The sequence below is a fragment of the Bombina bombina genome, chromosome 1, assembly GCF_027579735.1.
Source record: "Bombina bombina isolate aBomBom1 chromosome 1, aBomBom1.pri, whole genome shotgun sequence".
NCBI lineage: Eukaryota > Metazoa > Chordata > Amphibia > Anura > Bombinatoridae > Bombina > Bombina bombina.
In genome coordinates, this window is record NC_069499.1 from 1,352,599,100 (window position 1) to 1,352,625,939 (window position 26,840).

The 26,840-nt window shown below is 39.0% G+C and overlaps 1 protein-coding gene across 2 annotated transcripts in view; it reads left to right on the forward strand.

Annotated features, from left to right (window-relative positions):
- Nucleotides 1–1,089: 1,089 nt before the first annotated feature.
- CLK2 (CDC like kinase 2) overlaps nucleotides 1,090–26,840 on the forward strand; it is a 43,341-nt gene continuing 17,590 nt past the window's right edge. Inside the window, exons 1-9 of one of the 2 annotated variants that reach the window (XM_053703310.1) lie at nucleotides 1,090–1,246; nucleotides 4,687–4,859; nucleotides 4,980–5,217; nucleotides 8,086–8,179; nucleotides 8,593–8,659; nucleotides 11,968–12,084; nucleotides 14,607–14,773; nucleotides 15,941–16,035; nucleotides 16,287–16,413. In XM_053703310.1, the coding sequence (XP_053559285.1) occupies nucleotides 4,687–4,859; nucleotides 4,980–5,217; nucleotides 8,086–8,179; nucleotides 8,593–8,659; nucleotides 11,968–12,084; nucleotides 14,607–14,773; nucleotides 15,941–16,035; nucleotides 16,287–16,413 (1,078 nt within the window). In that variant the 5' untranslated portion in view covers nucleotides 1,090–1,246. Of the gene's footprint in view, nucleotides 1,247–4,686; nucleotides 4,860–4,979; nucleotides 5,218–8,085; nucleotides 8,180–8,592; nucleotides 8,660–11,967; nucleotides 12,085–14,606; nucleotides 14,774–15,940; nucleotides 16,036–16,286; nucleotides 16,414–26,840 lie in introns of those variants that run through there. The other variant, XM_053703318.1, reaches the window with a different exon arrangement.

Sequence of the window (26,840 nt, forward strand, 5' to 3'; positions counted from 1 at the left end):
TACAGCTCATTCTACTAGGTCAGTTTCTACTTCCTGGGCGTTTAGGAATGAAGCTTCAGTTGATCAGATTTGCAAAGCAGCGACTTGGTCCTCTTTGCATACTTTTACTAAATTCTACCATTTTGATGTATTCTCTTCTTCTGAAGCAGTTTTTGGTAGAAAGGTACTTCAGGCAGTGGTTTCGGTTTGAATCTTCTGCTTATGTTTTTCATTAAACTTTATTTTGGGTGTGGATTATTTTCAGCAGGAATTGGCTGTCTTTATTTTATCCCTCCCTCTCTAGTGACTCTTGTGTGGAAAGATCCACATCTTGGGTATTCATTATCCCATACGTCACTAGCTCATGGACTCTTGTTAATTACATGAAAGAAAACATAATTTATGTAAGAACTTACCTGATAAATTCATTTCTTTCATATTAACAAGAGTCCATGAGGCCCACCCTTTTTTGTGGTGGTTATGATTTTTTTGTATAAAGCACAATTATTCCATTTCCTTATTTTATATGCTTCGCACTTTTTTCTTATCACCCCACTTCTTGGCTATTCGTTAAACTGATTTGTGGGTGTGGTGAGGGGTGTATTTATAGGCATTTTAAGGTTTGGGAAACTTTGCCCCTCCTGGTAGGAATGTATATCCCATACGTCACTAGCTCATGGACTCTTGTTAATATGAAAGAAATGAATTTATCAGGTAAGTTCTTACATAAATTATGTTTTTTACACAGAACTTACTCTGCTGAGCTGAGGAGATTGTGAGGTAAAATATCTTCCTTTTTTACATAGAGATGCTCAGGTGATATTTTCCTGTCAGCTTTTTACAGTTATACTGCATCAGTTTCAAGTGATTTAGCATATGAGTATTATGTCCCTTTAAGTGGACAGGTCTGCTACTTTTATAGCATGTAACTGTATTCTTAGACAACAATAAGTAAAAACACAAATATCATTAGATTTCAAATAATCATAGCTGACAAACAAAATGTGTGAAGAATGGCATTTTTCCACACTCAAAATAGCAGACATTGCATTTGCATTATCTACGAATTTGAGTCGCTGTCGCTGACAGGAAAGGCGTGGTCTAATAAGGAATTAGTTTATGTGCACAGTGCGCATGCGTGACTCAGAGATTTTGCTACGTTGTGACTCATTTGTGTCCGTAACAGCTGGCGGTTTGTTGGTGAGATACAGATACCGCAAACACGGACTTCCTGTGGGACAAGCGCACCGGCTTGGCTGCGAGAACGGTGAGAGGGTGACTAGGGCCTGGGTGTTATAATGTGATTAGGTCGTGATGGGCCTGGGAAGAGCTTAACTGGGTGATGGCTAGAGACTCAAGATGGCGGATTAGTGGCTAAGGAAATGGCGGCCAGTGGAGTAGACAAGTCTTAAGATAGCTGTTTCTAAGACCATAGTGCGTTGCAAACAATAATTGATTAATATTGGGTTTAAATACCAATGGCTGATGTTACATTGTGATTTAAACATAACTATGTCGTAAACCTTCTTAATTTCGATGGAATGCGTTTGGGGAGACAAATAAAATGGGATGATCCCGATCCCTCTCTGGAAAACACGTTGGTGGGAAAGCTTCTGAACCTGCATATAAACATAATTTCCGAATTATTTTCCTACTTCGTGCAAATTTACTGAGTTTGTCTTTCTGTTAAATGTACAGAGCTGGCATTAGTATTTTTGTGGTTATGACGTAGTAAAGGGAAAACGTGTAACGCGCTGGTATCAAAGGCGTACGTTTGCTTATTTTACGATTGGGTTAATTTTGACTACATTGTTGCAACCCTTAATTTTGAACATTCCAAATTGGTTTCAACCTTATTTTACAGATCAGATTTTATGTATGACAGAATCTCTCTCAGAATGTTAATGAGGTTTTAACCACATTCCTCTTAAAATCCTGTTTATCTTTGCTATGAATATGGATCGTCAGATGCTACAAAAGTATTGTTTGGAGGTGTAGTTAACACTTGAGTGGCTGTCACAGAATACTGTGATGCGTTTCTACTCATGTTCACTTTACTTTCCCATGTAAAATTTTAAAATACCTTTAGTTTACACGGTTGTTTTACTTCTCAGTAGCAGATTTTCTGCCATGTATCTCCATTAGTTTGAGTCTCTACATATTTTTTTCCTCCCTCTATGACATGGTTTCCATATTGACTCCTCTTTGTATTTACCTTCGCCATAATCACACACACGGTCACATCCCCCAACCTGCATTAACCTACACTGCCACGTTTACTTGCTACTTTGTGTTGGCAAGTATTGGTTGTAAAGCAAGATACATGTTGAAAAAGAGTGCTTCCCAACAATCTGTTATGTTTTATATTTTATATTTGTTCACCATTTAACACATTTTACCTTGGTGCGGTATCATTAGTCTATGGTTTTACATTGTACCATGCTGCACTGACTGCAATTACTTTGTAGCAACAAGTTTTACTAAAGTAAAAAGTTACAAAAATAAGCACACAATTTTAAACAACTTTGCTATTGACATCCATTATATAATTATGCATAATCTTTTCATACGCACACGTTCTGAGGCACCATCTTCTACTGAGCATATGCAAGATTCACAATATAGGTATATGCATTTTGTGACATTCCTCTCTAGTGCACAGGGACAGCCAAATGTCCTTTCTGCATATAATTCATCCCTCTCCTCTTCCTCCTTTCCTTGTTTCTACTTCCTGTGCTTGATATGGGCAGCCAGGGCATGCAAACACAACGGGACAATAGAGGGTCTTGTTACTTTTGTGTAGACTTGCAGTCGTCATTCGTTTGTCTAAGCAGATATAGTAATTTGGCTCTTCTGAGCCGTATTTATGTGTCTGAAAGGGCAACACACAAAGATCTGTGACAATGTACAGCATGCTTGTTAAGACGGTGGCAATATCATTTTAGATAAAGTTTTCAAATAAACCAACACATTTTAGCCCACCATTGAAATGTTTTCTGCTTGGTGTCTCTTTCCTGACAGCAGGAGATATGCTGCACACAAGTATTAAAGAGTGAGGGAGGGCTTTAAATTAGCCTGCATTGTGGACTGTGCCAGTTCTAGGCTAAATCAGATGCACACTGTAACAGTGACATTACAAACTGACAGCAATATGATATAGGATTATTTTTGGTACATTTTTTTCTTCCTATTATGGTATTACTGCAAACTAAAGTTAATTTAAAAAAAAAATGTTTGTCCTGCTGATAAGAGGTATAATACATGTGGGTACCTAACATATAGAAAATTGCATTTTATGTGCACGTGCAGGGAGTGTTGAACTAAACGGCTGTGGCACACGTGTGTAAACACTACTCTGCAAAAGGGTTAAATATATTAAGTGTAATGTAATTTTAAAGCCATGTAAACCATATATGGCTATATGGAATATTTTTGAAGAAATGCTTCACTGTTCTGGTCATAACCCCCCCCCCAAAAACCAGTCCTGGATAGAAGTTCCTTGTTTTATGGAATTTATTTTAGTAATTAGCCTGTTACAATACATCATTAGAGGGACATGATACCCGAATGTTGGAGCACTTGAAAGTAATGCAGCAAAGCTGTAAAAAGCTGACAAGAAAATATCACCTGGACATCTTTATGTAAAAAAGGAAGATATTTAACTTCAAATTTCCTAAGTATTCATACCCCATTGTAAAGGGACTTTAAGCAGCCAATCAGAGTGCTAGTTCCAGGACTTGAGAGGGAATGTGCAGGCAGTCATGTTTCCCTATTCAGTTTAAAGGGGCAGGCTACTCCCAAATTTATTTTTTTAAAAGTTAGAACACCTTTACTACCCATTCCTCAGCTTTGCACATTTCTGCCTGTTTCTAAGCCACTGCAAGCCACCTATATATCAGAGCATGTTTTTAGCTCTTTACAGCAAGACACTGCACATTTGTGTGCCATATAGATAACATTGTGCTCTCTCCCGTGAAGTTATTCATGAGTCAGCACCAATTGGCTATAATGGAAGTCTGTAAATAGCACTGAGATAAGGAGGCAGTCTGCAGAGTCTTAGACACAAGGTATTCACAGAGGTATAAAGTACGGTATATTAATATAACCATGTTGGTTATGAAACACTGTGGAATAGGTAATAAAGGGATTATCTGTCTTTTTAATCAATATACATTTTTAAATAGACTGTCCCTTTAAGGAAGCTTATTATGAAATTAAAGTGTATATGTGTGTATATGTGTAATATATATATATATATATATATATATATATATATATATATGTGTGTGTATATGTGTATATATATATATATATATATATATATATATATATATGTATATATGTGTATGTATATATATATATATATTTTTTATTTTTTTTTCTTACAAATTTCAGTGTTACATTTTTCTCCCCTGTATCATGTGACTGCAATCACAAAATGCATATATACTCTTTTTGTACATACTTGGTACGAGCTGGTGCTTACAAAGAGGTTGCGCAGAGTTTAATAATGGAAATGAATTAGAAAGTTGTTAAAAAAAATTGTGTGCTCTATTTGAACCCTGAAATTAAATTTTTGACTTTAGTGTCCCTTTTTAAGAGCAGGACACCAGTGCAACCCACACTTCTAATCTTATCTCCTTTCTTTCACCATATTATATACAGATAAGTTGTTTTTTTTAACTATTTTCTGAATTCCATCCATAGATGCCGCATTCAAGAAGGTACCGTTCTTCAGAAAGGGGCAGCAGAAATAGTTATGAGCGTTACAGAAGCCGAAAACATAGACGGAGAAGAAGCAGATCCCGAACAAGTAGCAGTGATAGAACACGTGATCGGAGACGCCGGCACAGTGACAGCTACCATGAAAGATCTCGAAGGTACCTTTTTGTCACGCGGACACCTAAAAACATAAAATCATTATATTGGCTTCTGTTACTGTTTAGGCTGCATAGTTTAGAGCGTTAATGGTTTTTCTAACTGTTACTTTTATTTTTCAGTTATGAAAACAGATCTTCTGATAGAAGAGCTTCAGACAGAAGAGCCTATGACCGGAGGCACTGTGACTACAGGAGAAACTACAGCAGGGATAGAGAAGACGTATACTACAACACAGAGTATAGTCGGTCTTATGACTACAAGCGATCCCATGAGGACAGCTATAGGAGCTGCAAGAGCAGCCGTCGCAAGCAGAAGCGGAGAAAGCGTAGAACCAGGTCTTTTAGCCAGTCCTCATCGGTGAGTATTCCCCTGGTGCTTAGGTTAATCCCCTCCCTTATCTTTACATTCAAAGCTTGGAAGATTTGGTGAGTAAACATTCCCTTCCCTGCTATATATAATATGGTGAAATTCTGAATGATAGTGTACATTTGTACATGGTTGGATCAGCCCTTCTGCATTAATTAATCTTGTTTGAGTGTAGTCAGATTTTTTGCTCCCTAAGATTCCTGGATTTGCTGTGTAGGTCATGTCTGAGGATCATCAGACTTCCCATAGTATCTAGATTTTAAAGGGCCTGTAAGTGATGTCTGCACATCTTGCTGACCACCAGAATGCTAACAACTTGTTTATTCCTCAGTCCCTGCTCATGTTGATGTTTGTATTCATCTCTCTAGTGACATAAAATGAACTAGATATTGGTAAATGATTGGAGTTTGTGTTGGATAATAGATTCGTCCCCCTTACTTATATTAGCCATGCATTAATTATGCTGTATTTTATTAATTTATATAAAATCTTCAACAGACAAATGCAACAGCTTGCTGGCCCCATATTTGTGCCTAATAGAGACGTTTAAAGGGACTGTGTACTGTGTCAATTTTTCCCTTTAAAGGACCATTAAATACAGTTTAATTTCATTATCAAATGCACAATAAAAAGTTAATGCAAAAGCACTTAGTCTCAATTTAATTTTTTCTCCCCCCCTGCATCATGTGACAGGCATCAGCCAATCACAAAATGCACATATGTATATGCTTTGAATTCTTGCACATGCTCAGTAGGAGCTGGTGACTCAAAGTGTGCACGTTTTGTTGACAGTGAATTGGACAGTTAAAAATTTCTTACTCTGTTAATCATGAAAGTTTAATTTTGACTTTAGTGTTCCTTTAATGTATTTCCAATGACTTGCTATACCAGCTGCATAGTTTAAATTTATGGGTAATGGCTTATAGGTATAGCTATTTCTGAAGCTGCAACCCAATGAAATGGGCTGAGCTTGTATCAAGAACAGACCTAACCAGCTTCTCATTTTCCTATATCTCACTGTTTTACTCAAACATCAACATTTTTCTTATCTGTCACACCCCTACTGGGATCATAATTTAATCTAAACCTTCTAGTTTCTCTAACTAGTACAGTACACTGCAGCAGGTAAACTCGATCTTTGGGAACATATTAAAGGATTGAAGAAAAAATACAATACACTGTTCCTTTAAACTTGACTGACAATGCTTCTGTTAAGCATATTTTTATAGGGTTTCCTAGTGTAAGAAGCTGCAGATCAAAATGTATAGGCACTTTTAAAGTAAATGTAAATGGGTGTCAGTATCCCTAGTCAATGTATAAGTTTTCATTTGTCCCATGTTGGTATACTAGTGGAAATTTACAGCTCTGGTTGCAGCTTTTGCAAAGATGTAGGTTTAATCTAGGATCTTGAGCTATGAATAACTTTTTTGCAAATGCATGATGGGAGTTTTTTGAGAGGTCACAGGACACTGGGCCTATTCTTGAGTTTCAGTTGGCTATAATCTAGCTCAGGGCTTTACATGTCATAGGAGCCATATCTACTCTTAAACATCCCCATGTTGAAAATCCCATTTTCTAGCTCTCAAAAATAAAAAATAAATAAAAAATTAGTCGCCTGGATTCTAATATTTTGAGATCTAGGTAATGATTGTATTTCTTATTGGAGACGTTTAGGCATACCACAAAAGCTCACTAGTGAAAACATTTTAAATAGCTTAATGAAAATGAAGTACTTTTCCTGTAGTATTCTACCCATTAACTTACCAGATTTGAACATTTGGCAATATATTTTATTTATATTAATAAACTTTTTTTTTTTTTTTTTTGGAAGAGTTGTAACCTGTAATTGCTTACCTTTGTGGGGTGATTTGGTTGTTGAGTGTAGTAAACTGCATGTCAAATGCTGGTTATGAAAATTAAAGGGATATTCTAGTCAAAATTGAAACTTTTATGATTTGGAGCAGGCAATTTTAAACAACTTTCTAATTTACCCCTATTTTTTTTCTTCGTTCTCTTGCTAGCTTTATTTGAATGTAAGCTTAGGCACTGGCCCATTTTTGGTTCCGCGTCTGGGTAGTGCTTCCTGATTGGTGGGTACATTTTAGACTGCAATCAGAGCTACCCAGGCACTGAACCAAAAATGGGCCGGCTCCTATGCTTACTTTCTTGCTTTTCAAAAAAGTTACCAAGAGAACAAAGTAAAATTGATAATAGGAGTAAATTAGAAAGTTGCTTAAAATTGCATGCTCTATCTAAATCATGAAAGTTTAATTTTGACTAAACTATTCCTTTAATGTGTAAGCATTCTGAGCCCTTTAGTTTAGCTTGCACTTTTTTGCTTTGTTGTACAGACAGTGCTGACATTAAGTGACGGATACATGTAATGCAAATGGAGTTTGAGTTGTGATGTAGGGTTTGATATGGCAGTGTGAATAAAATTTACATCTACCAGGCTGTAATATGCAGCAAGGTTTATGAAAGTTAATTGTTAGCATTTGTTTTCTTAACTCGGGTGGGTCTTCAAAGTGTGTTCTTTTTTTGTTCCTATTTTCCTTCCTTTGCAAAGATGAAAACAAAAACAAAGCAGAATGTTTTTTTTTTTTTTTAATTTCTTTTTCTTTAAATTTTTTTTTCTGAGTTAGTGTATTTGTATCTTGACATGTTCCCTTGCAATATCCCTATCGTTATATATTCCTATGTGCCGTATGCATTGGCTGGGAATCTACTGCACACCCTCCACCTACCTCAAACAACAATGTGAATTTCCAAACCAACCAACCAATGTGCCGCTGGTTTGAAAATCTGATTGGCTGGTGAATGGTGGTGTTTTGCCGGGAATGACGGGCCCCGTTTCAACAGAGAAGTCGCCAGAGCAGCAGGCGAGCCAAGAGTGTGGAAGACGACCAGGAGGGCCATCTGATCTATCACGGCGGCGACTGGCTACAAGAAAGATGTACAGCCAAATCGTAACATAATTTAGATCTCTAGTTCTAAGATCCCCCTCCCCAAAGACACGCTGCAGACCTGTCTGTCTTTATTTTTTTTTTGTGTTTGTTTTTATTTTATTTTTTATTTAGTTTTAAAACCAAATGAAAGCCAACACCCTTTCCTCTTCCTTATTCTTTTACTCTTTTTTTTAAAAGCCTACTATGTACATACTGTTTTGTATTGATAGTTGGGAGGTCAGGAAGTTAGTATAAGGTGTCTCACACCTTCAGCCTCAGACCTGTATTATTGATATTGAATTGTTGGTGTGAGCTCTCACGGCCCTGGCAAGTGTAATTGTAGGCAGATTCATCACAGACTCTAACTAGCCACCAGTTGTTTTGAGACACCTCTTAATCCTCCATTTGCTTCCCTTTACAGATGAAATTATTAGTACTCTGGGTGAAGGAACATTTGGGCGAGTGGTTCAGTGTGTAGATCATCGGAGGTGAGTTCCCACTTTAGTCTTTTCCTGTGTTTTTTTTTTTTTTTTTTTTTTTTTTCCTGAATACCTTTTAAGTGCAGTCACATTTGTTTAAGATTATTTCTGTAAATGGGTTTAATTAAATAAAGGAACATTTTAATTTGACATTATGGTACAATAACAGGAAAACTTGTGCCACTTAAATGGACTCTGCCATAAATAAGCATATGGCAGAGCACTCTGGGGCTTGGCTGTAACCAGTGTAGACCATGCAGGGTTTTTTTTTTTTTTTTTTAATGAAACCTTGATGGATTTTAGAATTGTAAACTTCAAATATTTGTACTTAACAGGGTATGCCACCTGCCCTTTAGCCCTTAAAGGGACACTGAACCAAAAATGTTTCTTTTGTGATTCAGATAGAACATGCAACTTTCTAATTTACTCATTATCAAGTTTTCTTCATTCTCTTGCTATCTTTATATAAAAAAAGAAGGCATCTAAGCTTTTTTCTTGGTTCAGAATTCTGGACAGCAGTTTGATTGGTGGATAAATTCATCCACCAATCAGCAAGGACAACCTAGGTTGTTCACCATAAATGGGCCGGCATCTAAACTTACGTTCTTGCATTTCAAATATAGATTCCAATAGAATGAAGAAAATTTGATAATAGGAGTAAATTAGAAAGTTGCTTAAAATGTCATGCTCTCTGAATCACAAAAGAAAACATTTGGGTACAGTGTCCCTTTAAGTACACGTGCCATACCCCATACAGTGGCTGTGTCCTGGGCTGTTAAAGGGTAGGTGTCGTGACAACAACCATGATATTTCTATTACAGAAATAGCATAATGGAGGCTTGTTTTGACTCCTCCCCTTCTTTCCTTGTGAGCACCTATGCCAATAAGTGCTACATTTTATTGTAATAGTTTATTTTATTTTTTTATACACTAAGTGGGCTCCATTTATCAAGCTGCATATCCAGCTTTGGAGCACCCGGAATGCAGGCAAGCCTGCAGCCGAAAGTTGAGAAGCAGCTGTCGGCAGACCGCTGGTTCCTAACCTGTATGCCAGCAGAGCTGGGGGATTAAAATCGCCCCAGACACATTTGACAGCCACAAACAAACAAAGTGTGTTCGTGCACTTCAGGAAAAAATGAGGTCTAGTGTTCATACTCTGCCATAAAATTATCCCACAGTTGTGATATAGAACAATTTTGTATCCGAGAAATGGGTTGAACTTACTGGGAGTCGTATTTTCCGTGATGCAGCATCACACTCCGTCTCAATTTCTCCGTGTCACCCAATCTTGCCACTTCCGGGTTCATAGGTCAGTGTATTGCGTCAGTGATTCGCAAGGAGAGCCCTGTGGGTAAGTCCAAGACAATATCCAAGAAATAACACAGTCCCAGACCGGCTCCTCTTAATAGCGACTTTTATTCCATTCACTTAAAAAAAGATTAAACATCAACAGCAATAAAAAATATTTACAGCAAAACCTGTCACTTCCACAGCACCTACAGGTTAAGTCGCTATTAGGAGGAGCCGGTCTGGGACTGTTATTTCTTGGATATCACATTTGACAGCCGCTTGAGCAATGTTAAACACGGGCAGTGTACCTTGTCCTGCTGTTGTAAAATGGGACCCATCGGCAGGTGCTACACAGGTGCTGAACCAAAAATGGGCTGGCTCCTATGCTTGCATTCCTACTTTTTCAAATAGAGAACAAAGTAAAAAATATAATAGAAGTAAATTAGAGAGTTGCTTAAAATTGGATGTTCTATCTGAATCACAAAAGAGAAAATTTGGGGTTTTGTGTCCCTTTTTAATAGAGCTTGTATTTGCATCTGGTCTTAGGTTTCCCCTAAGGCACAGTCTGAATGAAAGGAATTTTAAAGTAACAGACAAGTGCCTTCTTGCTCCAGTGTGTATTTTTTTTCTGCCTTCAAATGCTTTGTCCTGTACATTAAAGGGACATTGTACACTATTTTTCTTTACATAAATGCTTTGTAGATGATCCATTTTATATACCCCATCTGGTAGTGTTTTTATAAAAATGTATAGTTTTGCCTATTTTTTTAAGAACGTTGTGCTGATTTTCAGACTCCTAACCAAGCCCCACAGTTTCAGATGTATACAACGTTTACAGACTCCTGCAGGCTCCCGTTTATCTGTCTTTTAATATGTTGGAGTGTCTATTTTTGTTTACCCACCCTCTTTCACTGGGTGTTCCAGCTAACTTCATCAACAATGCTAAACTAGGAGCTTCTAAGTAAGTTTTTAAAAGGTTTTATACTGGATTTTTAGATCAGTATCTGTGCATATTCTATATAGTAGTGTCTATTACATGCAGTTATATGAAAAATTGGTGTATACTGTCCCTTTAAGCTTTTATCTAAGGATTTTCTGAGGACACTTGCAACTAACTATAGAGTTAATGCAGAGGAATAAAGAGGGAAGTAAATAATGCTGGAGATATTGGTGACTGTGGCTTTTTCTACAAAGCAATAAGGGCGTTTTTGTGTTATCTGTTTTATGTTAGTCTATTTCAAGCTGTGCTTTTGTAACGTGAAAATGATGGCTCTGTATAAAAGTTCATTAAAAATAACCTTAAAGTGGTGGTAAACTCTTTCCCTTTATAAAAACCGTTCCAGGATGTTAGTGATATTTTAGATGGAGTTTAATTTAAACTGTTAGCTCTCATAAAAATTGACTTTTGTAGTGGGCTGCGGAGCTCGGGGTATTTTAATTTCAGATCTATATTAAATTTTGTATAGCGCAACTTGATTACAACTGATGAATTAAACTCAATCTAAAATATCGCTAATATTCTGGATCTGTTTTTATAAAGGGGAGAGTTTATCATCACTTAAAGGGACACTGAACCCATTTTTTTCTTTCATGATTCAGATAGAGCATGCAATTTTAAGCAACTTTCTAATTTACTCCTATTAACTTTTCTTTGTTCTCTTTCTATGTTTATTTGAAAAATAATGCATCTAAGCTATTTGTTTAGTTCAGAACCCTGGAAAGCACTTATTCATTGGTGTATGAATTTATGCACCAATCAGCCGGCATCTAAACTTACATTCTTGCATTTCAAATAAAGATACCAAGAGAATAAAGAAAATTTGATAATAGAAGTAAATTAGAAAGTTGCTTAAAATTACATGCTCTGTCTGAATCACAAAAGAAAAAATGTGGGTTCAGTGTCCCTTTAAATGTGCCTTAAATGTTTAAAACCTTTGTGGAATTGCTTCATACGTTATGAGAATACATTACTGCAGGTTGATTTAAACTGTCTTACCCCCCCCCCCCCCAATCTCCTGTGTCTTTAGAGGTGGATGTAGAGTAGCACTGAAAATCATCAAAAATGTGGAGAAGTACAAAGAAGCTGCACGACTGGAGATAAATGTCCTAGAGAAAATAAACGAGAAGGACCCAGACAACAAACAGTAAGTGACTTCTGGTTTTTTTAATTATAAATCTGACAACAATTAAATACATATGCAATTGTGAATGAAGGAAGAGTCATGATTCAAATATGAACATTGCTACTTTTATTATAATATGCAATTAAGACATAAACTAATCTTGTAGTGTTAAGTTATGAAGGTGCAACACAGCAGAACCATAAGATTGTGTAGAGTTTTATTATTGACTATAGTCCAAATTAACTGAAAGGCTGTTTATACGTTGTATCTTTTTGATTGATGTGTCCAAAACCCATTTAAATTAATAAAAACCTGAGTTATGAATGCAGCTTCTTCCTAAAGGTTAATAATCATGGGTAGTGCAACTTTTTTTTTTTGTATATAGAATTTGTAGTCTTGATAGGTTGGTTGTGTATATGTATTATCTACCCCCCCCACACACACACCAAAGTTATGCAACATGAACAAAGTAGATCTTAACAGAACCTAATCAGCCAGAGAAGTTGCTTAGAGATTTTTAAGCATATCTGCAGTAAATACTTTTATATTACTTGCATCACAGAGTGCTTTGTTAAAAAATAAATAAAGATAAGAGCTGGATGTTTCCAAAGCATCGAAGTTCCATATCTATAAAATAATAAAGAAACTTAGATCTGTAACTAACTGCACACACCAAGGGAGTAATTTCTAAAGGATGTAGCAGGTAAAAATAAGCATCATAACTAGTTCAAAGGGACAGTGAACTGTAAATTTACCCTTTTTAATGTTTCCAATTGTTTTACAAGTAGCAGAGTGTATATATGTGTGCACATATATATATATTTGATTTAATTGCAATTTTCTTATAATTGACTAACACCTTCATTTTGCATTCTAAAGTTTAACACTACAGACACACACGCACACCACTCACTGCCCAACAGAACACAAGTGAATACCAAACTTTAATACCATATAAGCCCCTCCCCTATTGAAAAAGCAGTAGGCATAGCAACCTATGTGATAACACATAATTTGAAAACCTGAAAAAACAAAGCAGAATCTGTTTTACATTTCATTGTATACAAAGTGTCAAATACAGGTGTTGTATTACAATATGCAGAGAAACAATGTCCCATAGACATAGAAAAGTGCAAACAGTGTGAGTGAATGTTATCCCATAATACAAGACTCAAAGATATGAGGGGGAAATACATATAATCCAGGTCTCTAAGACTATATCAAAATCTGGTGGATAATGTATATGCATCGCTACTCCGCATAACCACACACAGTAAAAAGAAATGAGGTGTATACAAAAACAATCAGTGCGTACCTATACAGATTCAAATAGTCATGGAGCAGAAGAGTGTCACTCGATCAATAGCCCAACCGGGCTAGCCACATTCAGCTGCTATTGCGCAGTGTTACAAGTGCAACAGTACCAAGTCTGTGGGCATTCCAATTTGGGTGTGACACGCCTCCTGTCCACTAGTGAATTGAGTAGCAAGCAACCGGAAATGTCAAAATCTGAGCTTTCATTAATTATGGAAAACTAATACCCAAGCTGTGGAGTTAGCGAATAATCGGGAGGAAAAAGTAGGGAAGGCAGTCTTAATTACTAGGCACCACCGCTTTTAGAACCCTTCTCCCAAAAGACGCTTCCATTGAGGAAAAACATAAAATTTATTAAACTTTGTGAAAGTGTGTAAAGATGACCCAAGTTGTAGCCTTGCAAATCTGTTCCAACTGAGGCCTCATTCTTGAAGACCCAAGAAGTAGACATAGCACCAGTAGAATGTGCAGTTATCCATGAAGGGGGGGCTCCTTACCCGCTTCCATGTAAGCCATGGAACAAAATTGTGAAAAGGGAGGGGGATACATATTGGGAAAGGGATCTGGGTGGTGGGTATGGTATTGAGGTGGGACAGCTAACTAACAAGATATTTCTATATATATTCTATATATTTAATTAAAAAACAACAACTCCGGATCAAAATCTAACAAACTGTGTACTGGCAGACAGCTGCCAGTACCAAAGATGGTGGCAAACAGAGGAGGGAGGGTTAGAGAAATGTGGGGGATCAGGGAGGTTGGGGGCTAAGGGGTCGATCCTAGACTCTAGAATATATATTTATAAAAACAGAGCCTTTTATATTAGTACTGGCAGAATATCTGCCAGTACTTAAGATGGCGGTAACAATTGTGGGGGAGGGAAGAGCTGTTCATAATACAAGTGTGGTGCGCAGCGGCTTCTAATTACAAATTAAAAAGCAATGCCAAAGCCATATATGCCTACGGCTGCTTTCTAAATTTTGATGAATAAAAGTGCCCGTGTTTTTAATAGAATTTTTAAAAAAACAGGCTTTCATTCATCAAAGTTTACCTTTCCTTTAAGAAGCAGGAACTCTGACTGCAGGCTTGATGATTCCTGCCTACCCTGCAAAGTTTTAGAAGCTGATCATACAGTTTAATAAATTTACCCCATAATGAACATACACTGTTAAAACTGGTACACTTTTTTTTTTTTTTTTTTTTTTTTTTCTCCTCCTCTCTCTCTCCAGCCTTTGTGTACAGATGTTTGACTGGTTTGACTTTCATGGTCACATGTGTATCTCCTTTGAGCTGCTTGGCCTGAGTACCTTTGACTTCTTGAAGGAGAACAACTATTTTCCATACTCCATCCACCAAGTCCGACACATGGCCTTCCAGGTGTGCAAGGCTGTAAAATGTAAGTGTTTTACATGACTACAACACCCCAAGCTGTACAGACTAAATTTTAATCTTTTGGATTTGATGGTAATGTTGTCCTTTTTATTATACCCCTAATAGGTTGCTGGTCATATTAGTTGTGATGTTAGTCTTCTCTTAAACGCTCACCTTTGTTTCAAAAGGGCATTTTCATTTGTATTAGTTTTTTTAATGGATCTTATTGTTTGATGAATCTTTTATGCTTGTGTGTTGCCATCGACCAAGATCTGTATGATTTTTCTGTATTGACTGTGACCTTGTGTCCCACAAAACATTTGTTAACAAACATTTAATAAGTAAGCAATGCATAAACAGATTTAGCAGAAAAGGATATAGTTATATAGGCCAAGATAACTTAAAGGGACAGTAAATGCCTTAAGATTTTTACATATAACGCTTAGTTATGCATAATGAAACAACTTCATTGAAATTGCAAAAAAAAAAACCTTTATTTTGCAACTTTATGTAATTTTAGCTCTGAATAGTGAGGCTTTTTTAATTCTTAGAACTTGATAAGCATCATGCAGACTTCTCAAGGATAACCCTGCCACATCTCTCCCTAATCGGGTTTTTAACAAATAACTGCAGAACAATGCATTTTATGCTAATATTATGACCATCGCTAGCCTTGTCTTCATGTCTTCAGACTGAAGAACTGTATTGGCTCCTCAAAATAAGGAAAAGGGAAGTAGTTTTACTATTGACAAACAATTGCATTAAAAAGGAAGTAAATTTGTTTTCAAAATGTTTACACTGGGCTGATGTGTCTATAGCAACACAACAGAAATGTATTGTGTTTACTGCCCCTTTAAGGAGGGGTTAGTGCAGATTTATACAGCTTCTCTAGTCCTGCAATAGATCTGAAGAGAATTTCTAAGAAAGCATTTTATATTGGAATGAGTTATGGTTCCCATACTTTATCATGTCACATCAATGTAAACAAAGGTGAGTGCCTAAAATTAGAATTCAGGTAAATGCTACCTCCCTTCTCCTTACAGACCAACTGCTTTCTTTTCTTGTAGAGATGTGCATTTTTTGTTTTGTAGTTAAAATGTCACTTGTATAACTATTTACTTAGAACACTAATTGATAGCTTCTTGAGTTAGCTTGTGCAGAAGAATATTCTGAAATATATCTTTACTTTCAGTTCTTCATGACAATAAGCTAACCCACACTGACTTGAAGCCGGAGAATATTTTATTTGTGAATTCAGATTCAGAACCCACTTACAGTTTGGAAAAGGTAAGCACGAAAGACTGTAATGGTTTGTGTGTGCACACCTAGCCTCCATACTTTATGCCAGTGTGAAAGAAGTATTTCCTCCTTTTGTATCTGTTTACTAAGCTAGGCCTGTTTCATCTGGTCCTTGTTGGATGTAATGGTCTAGTCACACATGCTATTGCTTGTTATAATAACCATGTGATGGGGCTTTCAAAGCTGCAACCTAGTATCGGAGTGTGGTGTTAATTAATTTTCTGTTTCTCTCAACACAGAAAGATGAGAGGAGTGTAAAAAACACAGAGATCAGGATTGTGGATTTTGGCAGCGCCACTTTTGATCACGAACATCACAGCACAATTGTTTCAACAAGACATTATCGAGCACCAGAGGTTATCTTGGGTAAGAATGCTTGTCTCAGTGTCTTGTGCTTTTGAACTTTTATAGAACAGATCTTGTTACATAATCTGTCTAGAAACGTACCCAACGCATTACTGTTCCCAACAGTTTGGAGTGTTTCTATAGAGCCCTATGCAATACCATCACCTATTGAAAACATTATTTCTTTCCTAAGATATGGTGAGTCCATGGATTCAATTACTAGTGGGAATATCACTCCTGGCCAGCAGGAGGAGGCAAAGAGCGCTACAGCAAAGCTGTTCTATATGTAACTACCCTTACCAATAAGCGCTCCAGTCATTCTCTTTGTCTGCGGTGCAAGGAGGATGTGAAGTTTTGATGTCTGATCTACAATCAAGATTTTTTATTTTTTTTAGCAGAGTAGGTTTTCTCTGATCTTTCTAAAGGGTCTAGTCTTAGCCCATGTCAGTCTCTTCAGTAGGGGTGGTGGCTTTTAAGCAATTGGGAACTTGTGGGGTACAATCCTCTCTGCGTTTTCCCAAAACATTTTGCTGCCCTATTTAGATAGCCTTTCTGTATTTCCACAGGTCCATATGAGGGAAGGCATCCTCTAAGACCAGGTGATCTGTCCTGCTGCCGGACGGAGGAATATTACAGTAAGTGCCAATTTTATTTTTCTATGTAGCAGGGAAAAATTTGGCGCTTAAGCTGAAACGCTGCAGGGGGACATTTTTTATTCCCGTCAGGGTGCAGGTTTTTATGACAGTTTTTGCAGGCACTGTTGGTGTGAGGAGTTATTTATTTTATTGATGGCTCAGTGAGGATCTGTTTTTAATAATGGATTGTATTTTTTGGGGGGGTTTTATTGTGTTTTTTTTAATCCTGTTTTCAAGAAAAAAATGGCTTTTGTTTGCAGTAGGACCGCCCCTTTCTTCTGTTAAGTGTGATCAGTCCACGGGTCATCATTACTTCTGGGATATTACTCCTCCCCAACAGGAAGTGCAAGAGGATTCACCCAGCAGAGCTGCATATAGCTCCTCCCCTCTACGTCATTCTCTTGCACCCAACGACTAGATAGGATGTGTGAGAGGACTATGGTGATTATACTTAGTTTTATATCTTCAATCAAAAGTTTGTTATTTTAAAATAGCACCGGAGTGTGTTATTATCTCTCTGGCAGAGTTTGAAGAAGAATCTACCAGAGTTTTTGTTATGATTTTAGCCGGAGTAGTTAAGATCATATTGCTGTTTCTCGGCCATCTGAGGAGAGGTAAACTTCAGATCAGGGGACAGCGGGCAGATGAATCTGCATAGAGGTATGTAGCAGTTTTTATTTTCTGACAATGGAATTGATGAGAAAATCCTGCCATACCGATATAATGTCATGTATGTATACTTTACACTTCAGTATTCTGGGGAATGGTACTTCACTAGAATTGCACTGTAAGAAATACATAAAGCTGTTTAATAACTAGAGATTATGTTTAACGTTTTTGCTGGAATGTAAAATCGTTTTCATTTACTGAGGTACTGAGTGAATAAATGTTTGGGCACTATTTTTCCACTTGGCAGTTGCTTAATCTGTTTTTCTGACAGTTTCTGTTCTCCCTCACTGCTGTGTGTGAGGGGGAGGGGCCGTTTTTTTGGCGCTTTTACTGCATCAAATATTTCAGTCAGCAACTCATTGTATTCCCTGCATGATCCGGTTCATCTCTACAGAGCTCAGGGGTCTTCAAAACTTATTTTGAGGGAGGTAATTTCTCTCAGCAGAGCTGTGAGAATTATAGTTTGAGATAAAAAACGTTTATTCTGTAATTTGTTTCCTGCTTTCAGAATTTGTTATCTTTGCTAATGGGATTAAACCTTTGCTAAAGTTGTGTTGTTTACAAGGATTGAGGCTATAACTGTTTCAATTTATTAATTTTCAACTGTCATAGATCTTCTGTGCTTCTTAAAGGCACAGTACGTTTTAATATTATTCTAATTGAATTGTATTTCCAAGTTGCAAGTTTATTTGCTAGTGTGTTAAACATGTCTGATTCAGAGGATGATACCTGTGTCATTTGTTGCAATGCCAAAGTGGAGCCCAATAGAAATTTATGTACTAACTGTATTGATGCTACTTTAAATAAAAGTCAATCTGTACAAATTGAACAAATTTCACCAAACAACGAGGGGAGAGTTATGCCGACTAACTCGCCTCACGTGTCAGTACCTACATCTCCCGCTCAGAGGGAGGTGCGTGATATTGTAGCGCCGAGTACATCTGGGCGGCCATTACAAATCACATTACAGGATATGGCTACTGTTATGACTGAGGTTTTGGCTAAATTACCAGAACTAAGAGGTAAGCGTGATCACTCTGGGGTGAGAACAGAGTGCGCTGATATTAGGGCCATGTCAGACACTGCGTCACAGGTGGCAGAACATGAGGACGGAGAACTTCATTCTGTGGGTGACGGTTCTGATCCAAACAGACTGGATTCAGATATTTTAAATTTAAACTGGAAAACCTCCGTGTATTACTAGGGGAGGTGTTAGCGGCTCTGAATGATTGTAACACAGTTGCAATACCAGAGAAAATGTGTAGGTTGGATAAATATTTTGCGGTACTGAGGTTTTTCCTATACCTAAGAGACTTACTGAAATTGTTACTAAGGAGTGGGATAGACCCGGTGTGCCGTTCTCACCCCCTCCGATATTTAGAAAAATGTTTCCAATAGACGCCACCACAAGGGACTTATGGCAAACGGTCCCTAAGGTGGAGGGAGCAGTTTCTACCTTAGCTAAGCGTACCACTATCCCGGTGGAGGATAGCTGTGCTTTTTCAGATCCAATGGATAAAAAGTTAGAGGGTTACCTTAAGAAAATGTTTGTTCAACAAGGTTTTATATTGCAACCCCTTGCATGCATTGCGCCGATCACGGCTGCAGCGGCATTCTGGATTGAGTCTCTGGAAGAGAACATTGGTTCAGCTACTCTGGACGACATTACGGACAGGCTTAGGGTCCTTTAAACTAGCTAATTCATTCATTTCGGAGGCCGTAGTACATCTTACTAAACTTACGGCGAAGAATTCAGGATTCGCCATTCAGGCACGCAGGGCGCTGTGGCTAAAATCCTGGTCAGCTGATATTACTTCTAAGTCTAAATTGCTTAATATACCTTTCAAAGGGCAGACCTTATTCGGGCCCGGGTTGAAAGAGATTATCGCTGACATTACAGGAGGTAAAGGCCATGCCCTGCCTCAGGACAAAGCCAAAGCCAAGACTAGACAGTCTAATTTTCGTTCCTTTTGTAATTTCAAAGCTGGAGCAGCATCAACTTCCTCTGCACCAAAACAGGAAGGAGCTGTTGCTCGCTACAGACAAGGCTGGAAACCTAACCAGTCCTGGAACAAGGGCAAGCAGACTAGGAAACCTGCTGCTGCCCCTAAGACAGCATGAATTGAGGGCCCCCGATCCGGGATCGGATCTATTGGGGGGCAGACTTTCTCTCTTCGCCCAGGCTTGGGCAAGAGATGTTCAGGATCCCTGGGCGCTAGAGATAATATCTCAGGGATACCTTCTGGACTTCAAATACTCTCCTCCAAGAGAGAGATTTCATCTGTCAAGATTGTCAACAATCCAGACAAAGAAAGAGGCGTTTCTACGCTGCGTACAAGAGCTCTTGTTAATGGGAGTAATCCATCCAGTTCCACGATCGGAACAGGGACAGGGGTTTTACTCAAATCTGTTTGTGGTTCCCAAAAAAGAGGGAACTTTCAGACCAATCCTGGACTTAAAGATCCTAAACAAATTCCTAAGAGTTCCATCGTTCAAGATGGAGACTATTCGGACAATTTTACCTATGATCCAAGAGGGTCAGTACATGACCACTGTAGATTTAAAAGATACTTACCTTCACATACCGATTCACAAAGATCATTATCGGTACCTAAGGTTTGCCTTCCTAGACAGGCATTACCAGTTTGTGGCTCTTCCATTCGGATTGGCTACAGCTCCAAGAATCTTCACAAAGGTTCTGGGTGCTCTTCTGGCGGTACTAAGACCGCGGGGAATCTCGGTAGCTCCATACCTAGACGACATTCTGATACAAGCTTCAAGCTTTCAAACTGCCAAGTCTCATACAGAGTTAGTGCTGGCATTTCTAAGTTCACATGGATGGAAGGTGAACGAAAAGAAAAGTTCACTCGTTCCACTCACAAGAGTTCCCTTCCTGGGGACTCTTATAGATTCTGTAGAAATGAAGATTTACCTGACAGAGGACAGGCTAACAAGACTTCAAAGTGCTTGCCGCACCCTTCATTCCATTCAACACCCGTCAGTGGCTCAATGCATGGAGGTAATCGGCTTAATGGTAGCGGCAATGGACATAGTACCCTTTGCACGCTTACACCTCAGACCACTGCAACTGTGCATGCTAAGTCAGTGGAATGGGGATTACTCAGACTTATCCCCTTCTCTGAATCTGGATCAAGAGACCAGAAATTCTCTTCTATGGTGGCTTTCTCGGCCACATCTGTCCAGGGGGATGCCATTCAGCAGACCAGACTGGACAATTGTAACAGACGCCAGCCTTCTAGGTTGGGGTGCCGTCTGGAATTCTCTGAAGGCTCAGGGACAATGGAGTCAGGAGGAGAGTCTCCTGCCAATAAACATTCTGGAATTGAGAGCAGTTCTCAATGCCCTCCTGGCTTGGCCCCAGTTGACAACTCGGGGGTTCATCAGGTTTCAGTCGGACAACATCACGACTGTAGCTTACATCAACCATCAGGGAGGGACAAGAAGCTCCCTAGCTATGATGGAAGTATCAAAGATAATTCTCTGGGCAGAGTCTCACTCTTGCCACCTGTCAGCAATCCACATCCCGGGAGTGGAGAACTGGGAGGCGGATTTCTTAAGTCGTCAGACTTTTCATCCGGGGGAGTGGGAACTTCATCCGGAGGTCTTTGCCCAAATACTTCGACGTTGGGGCAAACCAGAGATGGATCTCATGGCGTCTCGACAGAACGCCAAGCTTCCTCGTTACGGGTCCAGATCCAGGGATCCAGGAGCAGTCCTGATAGATGCTCTGACAGCACCTTGGGACTTCAGGATGGCTTACGTGTTTCCACCCTTCCCGTTGCTTCCGCGATTGATTGCCAGAATCAAACAAGAGAGAGCATCAGTGATTCTAATAGCACCTGCGTGGCCACGCAGGACTTGGTATGCAGACCTGGTGGACATGTCATCCTGTCCACCTTGGTCTCTACCTCTGAAACAGGACCTTCTGATACAGGGTCCCTTCAAACATCAAAATCTAACTTCTCTGAAGCTGACTGCTTGGAAATTGAACGCTTGATTTTATCAAGACGTGGGTTTTCTGAGTCAGTTATTGATACCTTAATACAGGCTAGGAAACCTGTTACCAGAAAGATTTACCATAAGATATGGCGTAAATACCTATATTGGTGTGAATCCAAAGGTTACTCTTGGAGTAAGGTTAGGATTCCTAGGATATTGTCTTTTCTACAAGAAGGTTTAGAAAAGGGTTTATCTGCTAGTTCATTAAAGGGACAGATCTCAGCTCTGTCCATTCTGTTACACAAACGTCTGTCAGAAGTTCCTGACGTCCAGGCTTTTTGTCAGGCTTTGACCAGGATTAAGCCTGTGTTTAAAACTGTTGCTCCACCATGGAGTCTAAACCTTGTTCTTAACGTTTTTCAGGGCGTTCCGTTTGAACCCCTTCATTCCATTGATATAAAGTTGTTATCTTGGAAAGTTCTATTTTTAATGGCTATTTCCTCGGCTCGAAGAGTCTCTGAATTATCAGCCTTACATTGTGATTCTCCTTATTTGATTTTTCATTCGGATAAGGTAGTCCTGCGTACTAAACCTGGGTTCTTACCTAAGGTAGTTACTAACAGGAATATCAATCAAGAGATTGTTGTTCCTTCTTTATGCCCAAATCCTTCTTCAAAGAAGGAACGTCTACTGCACAACCTGGATGTAGTCCGTGCTCTAAAATTTTACTTACAGGCAACTAAGGAATTTCGACAAACGTCTTCTCTGTTTGTCGTTTACTCTGGGCAGAGGAGAGGTCAAAAAGCTTCCGCTACCTCTCTTTCTTTTTGGCTTCGTAGCATAATTCGTTTAGCTTATGAGACTGCTGGACAGCAGCCTCCTGAAAGAATTACAGCTCATTCTACTAGAGCTGTGGCTTCCACTTGGGCCTTCAAGAATGAGGCCTCTGTTGAACAGATTTGGAAGGCTGCAACTTGGTCTTCGCTTCATACTTTTTCCAAATTTTACAAATTTGACACTTTTGCTTCATCGGAGGCTATTTTTGGGAGAAAGGTTCTTCAGGCAGTGGTTCCTTCTGTATAAAGAGCCTGCCTATCCCTCCCGTCATCCGTGTACTTTTGCTTTGGTATTGGTATCCCAGAAGTAATGATGACCCGTGGACTGATCACACTTAACAGAAGAAAACATAATTTATGCTTACCTGATAAATTCCTTTCTTCTGTAGTGTGATCAGTCCACGGCCCGCCCTGTTTTTAAGGCAGGTAAATATTTTTTAATTTATACTCCAGTCACCACTTCACCCTTGGCTTTTCCTTTCTCGTTGGTCCTTGGTCGAATGACTGGGAGTGACGTAGAGGGGAGGAGCTATATGCAGCTCTGCTGGGTGAATCCTCTTGCACTTCCTGTTGGGGAGGAGTAATATCCCAGAAGTAATGATGACCCGTGGACTGATCACACTACAGAAGAAAGGAATTTATCAGGTAAGCATAAATTATGTTTTTAGGGAGGTTCTGATTCTTTGATGTCCGTTTTTTTTTTATTTGCGCTTTTTTTTCACTTCCTGTAAGAGTGAGGTGCACATATATCTGATGCTCTGCTGTTTAGAAGGCTTCTTGTTGTTTTTGCTTTTCTGGAAATCCAGATTGTAAAAGGGATAATTTCTTTCCTCAGTTTGATCTGGATTGCAGGACAGGTAGGGGCACCTCAGTAATTCTGCTGAGGTGTAGTTACTTGGGGTATTTGTTATTGATTTGGTACATTTAAGTGGAATGGGTTTTTTTTTGGTTTTCTATATTATATCCTTTTTTAAAAGATAAAAAAAAAAGTTGTTTTTTTTTTAATTATGGATCAGGAGGCTGTGCAGGATGTTACCTGTAGCTTATGTTTTGATGCCCAGGTGGAATCCCCAGTACCTTTTTGTTAATGTATTGAAAGAACTTTAGCTTATAGAAATAGTTTTTTTGTTTTTTGTTTTTGTTTTAATTCTAAACAGTTATTAGCCAAGCGGATGCTGTTCAGGAGCCTCCTGTTTCAGATGTGCTGCAGCTTTCTCCTCAAGCGTCCCAATCCTATTCATCTGCACATGCAGTGCCCTGCATTTCCTCTCCTGCTCCATCTGGAGTTACTTTGCAAGATGTTGCTGCCCAGGTATCCTCTGCGGTATCTGAGGCACTGTCTGCTTTTACCATGCTGCAGGGAAAACGCAAATGGAATTTTAAAGAAACAGTAAGTAAGGTTTCTGATCCTGAGGTGGCTAATCAGTCTTTCCTCTCAGAAGTCTGATGCATTCTGAGGGTGAAATTTCGGATTCAGGCAGTATAATTCCTTCTACTGATGCTGAAGTTGTCCTTCAGATTTAAGCTGGAACACCTCCGCTTGTTACTTGAGGAGGTTTTTGCTACCTTGGATGACTCCGATACTACTATCGTTGTTAAGCTTAAGAAGTCTACTAAGCTGAACAAGTATTTTGATGTTCCCTTTGCGGTGGAGGTTTTTCCTGTTTCAGATCGTGCTTCTGAGATTATTGCACAGGAATGGGAGAGACATGGTATTCCTTTTTCTCCATCTCTTATTTGTAAGAATGTTTTCTATAGCTGACTATTAAGGAGTCGTGGCAAACGGTTCCTAGGGTGGAAGGAGCTATTTCCACTTTTGTTAAGAGGACCACTATTCCCATAGAGGATAGTTGTTCTTTTAATGATCCAATGGATAAGAAATTTGAGGCATTATTAAAGAAAATGTATGTTCACCAAGGTCTTCAATGGCAGCCTGCGGTGTGTGTATTGCTACTATTACCAGTGCTGCAGCTTACTGGTTTGATGCTTTGTCTGATTCTTTTCAGACAGATCCTCCTCTTGAGGAGATCCAGGACATGATTAAGGCTATGAAGGTTAGCCAATTCCTTTATTTCGGATGCTTCCTTACAGGTCATTAAACTGGGAGCAAAAATGTCTGGTTTTGCGGTCCTAGCTCACAGAGCACTTTGGTTAAAATCCTGGTCTGCAGATGTTTCTTCTAAATCTAAGTTATTAGCTATTCTTTAAAAGGGTAAGACCTTGTTTGGGCCTGCTTTGGCCGAAATTCTTTCAGATATCACAGGAGGAAAGGGATCTTTTCTTAGGATAAAAATAAGCAGAAAGGGCGTCAGAGTAATTTTCGTAACTTTAGAGGTAAACCCTCCACTTCCTCTTCCAAGCAGGAAACTATACCAAAGTCTTCCTGGAAGTCTGGTCAGTCTTGTAACAAGGGGAAACAGTCTAAGAAGCCTGCGGCTGACTCAGTCAGCATGAAGGGTCGGCCCCCGATCCAGGAACAATTCCTAGTAGGAGGCAGGCTTTCTTAATTTGCTCAGGCTTGGTTACGAGATGTCCCAGACCTGTGGGACATGGAAATTGTATCCCAGGGGTACAAGATAGAATTCAAGACTTTTTTTTTTTTTTTTTTCCTCCCAGAGGCAGGTTTCTTCTCAATATTATCTGTAGACCAGATAAAGAGATTCATTCTTAAATTGTATCCAGTATCTCTTTGCCCTGGGAGTTATAGTTCCAGTTCCTCTGCAGGAACAGGGTCTGGTATTTTATTCAAAATCTGTTAGTGGTTTTCAAGAAAGAGGGGACTTTCAGACCTATTTTAGACCTGTTTAAACAAGTTCCTCAGTGTACTGTCCTTCAAAAAGACTATACGTTCTTCCTATGATTCAAGAGGGTCAGTTTATGACAACCATAGACTTAAAGGATACGTACCTTCGTGTTCCCATTTACCGGGATCATCACAAGTTTCTAAGGTTTCCAGTTTGTGGCTCTTCCTTTCAGCCTTGCCACAGCTCCCAGAATTTTCTCAAAAGTCCTGGGGGTTCTTTTTTGCAGTGATCCGGTCTCGGGGTATTGCTGTTTCACCTTATCTGGACGACATTCTGGTTCAGTCACAGTCTTTTCAACGAGCAAACTCTCTCATACGGAGCTCTTGTCTTTTCTTTGCTCCCACGGTTTGAAGGTAAATCTGGGAAAGAGTTCTCTAATTCCAGCCACAATAGTGTTTTTAGGGACCATAATAGATTCCCTACTAATGAAGATATTTCTGACAGAGGTCAGAAAAACAAAGATCTTCGGCTCTTATCTCGTCCTTCAGTCCTCTCCTCGGCCGTCAGTGGCTCTATGTATGGAGGTAATTGGTCTGATGGTAGCTTCCATGGACATCATTCTGTTTTCTCGGCTCTATCTCAGACCTCTGCAGTAATGCATGTTAAGGCAATGGAACGGGGTCTATGCGGGTTTGTCTCCGCAAATAGTTCTGGATCAGGCGACAAGGGACTCTTCTGTGGTGGTTGTCTCAGGTTCACCTCTACCAGGGAACTTGCTTTTGTAGACCTTCCTGGGTGATCGTGACCACAGATGCCAGCCTTCTAGTTTGGGGAGCAATTTTGGGGGTCATTGAAGACTCAGAGTCTTGGGACTCGGGAAGAGTCAGTTCTCCCTATAAACATTCTAGAACAGAGCGATTTTCAATGCTCTACTGGGCTGGCCTCAGTTAGCCTTAGCCCGATTTATCAGGTTCCATTTGAACAACATAACATTGGTGGCGTACATCAACCACCAGGGGGGGAACTCAGAGTTCCTTGGCCATGTCAGAGGTGGCCCAGTTAATCCAGTGGGCGGAGTCTCACAACTTGGAGAACAAAATGTGGTCAAGAGAGTAACCACAAAAAAAAGTACTCTTGTAGCACTCAAGAGCTGGTTAAATTGCTAGAAAAAATTCTAAAAAGCTCAGTGAGTTGGAACATTAGAAAGACAACATTAGTCTCCAGGAGTACTAAACCTAACTAAGTTAAAAAACATTTATTTATTATGCAGTGCTAAAATTTGCGGAAAACACGAAAATTAAAAACACTAACCGTGATTACCTTTGAGAAAGCCGTGTTAGACGGCGAAACATGTTAGGGAACTAGGGAAATGGTGAGGAGTCATTGCGAGCTCCTGTATTTTTAGCGGCTAACTTAAATTGGTGCTAGTATGGCAAATTATTATTTAATTATGGCTATAATATTGAACCTTTACTAAAACTACAAAACTATTCAGGGTCTCTCTCGGCACATAGGGGTAGAAGATTATAATTGTTACAACCAAGCTAAGCTTTAAGTTTCACTCGGTAATTATTGTAACCGCTTATAAGCGATACTGCCCTAAC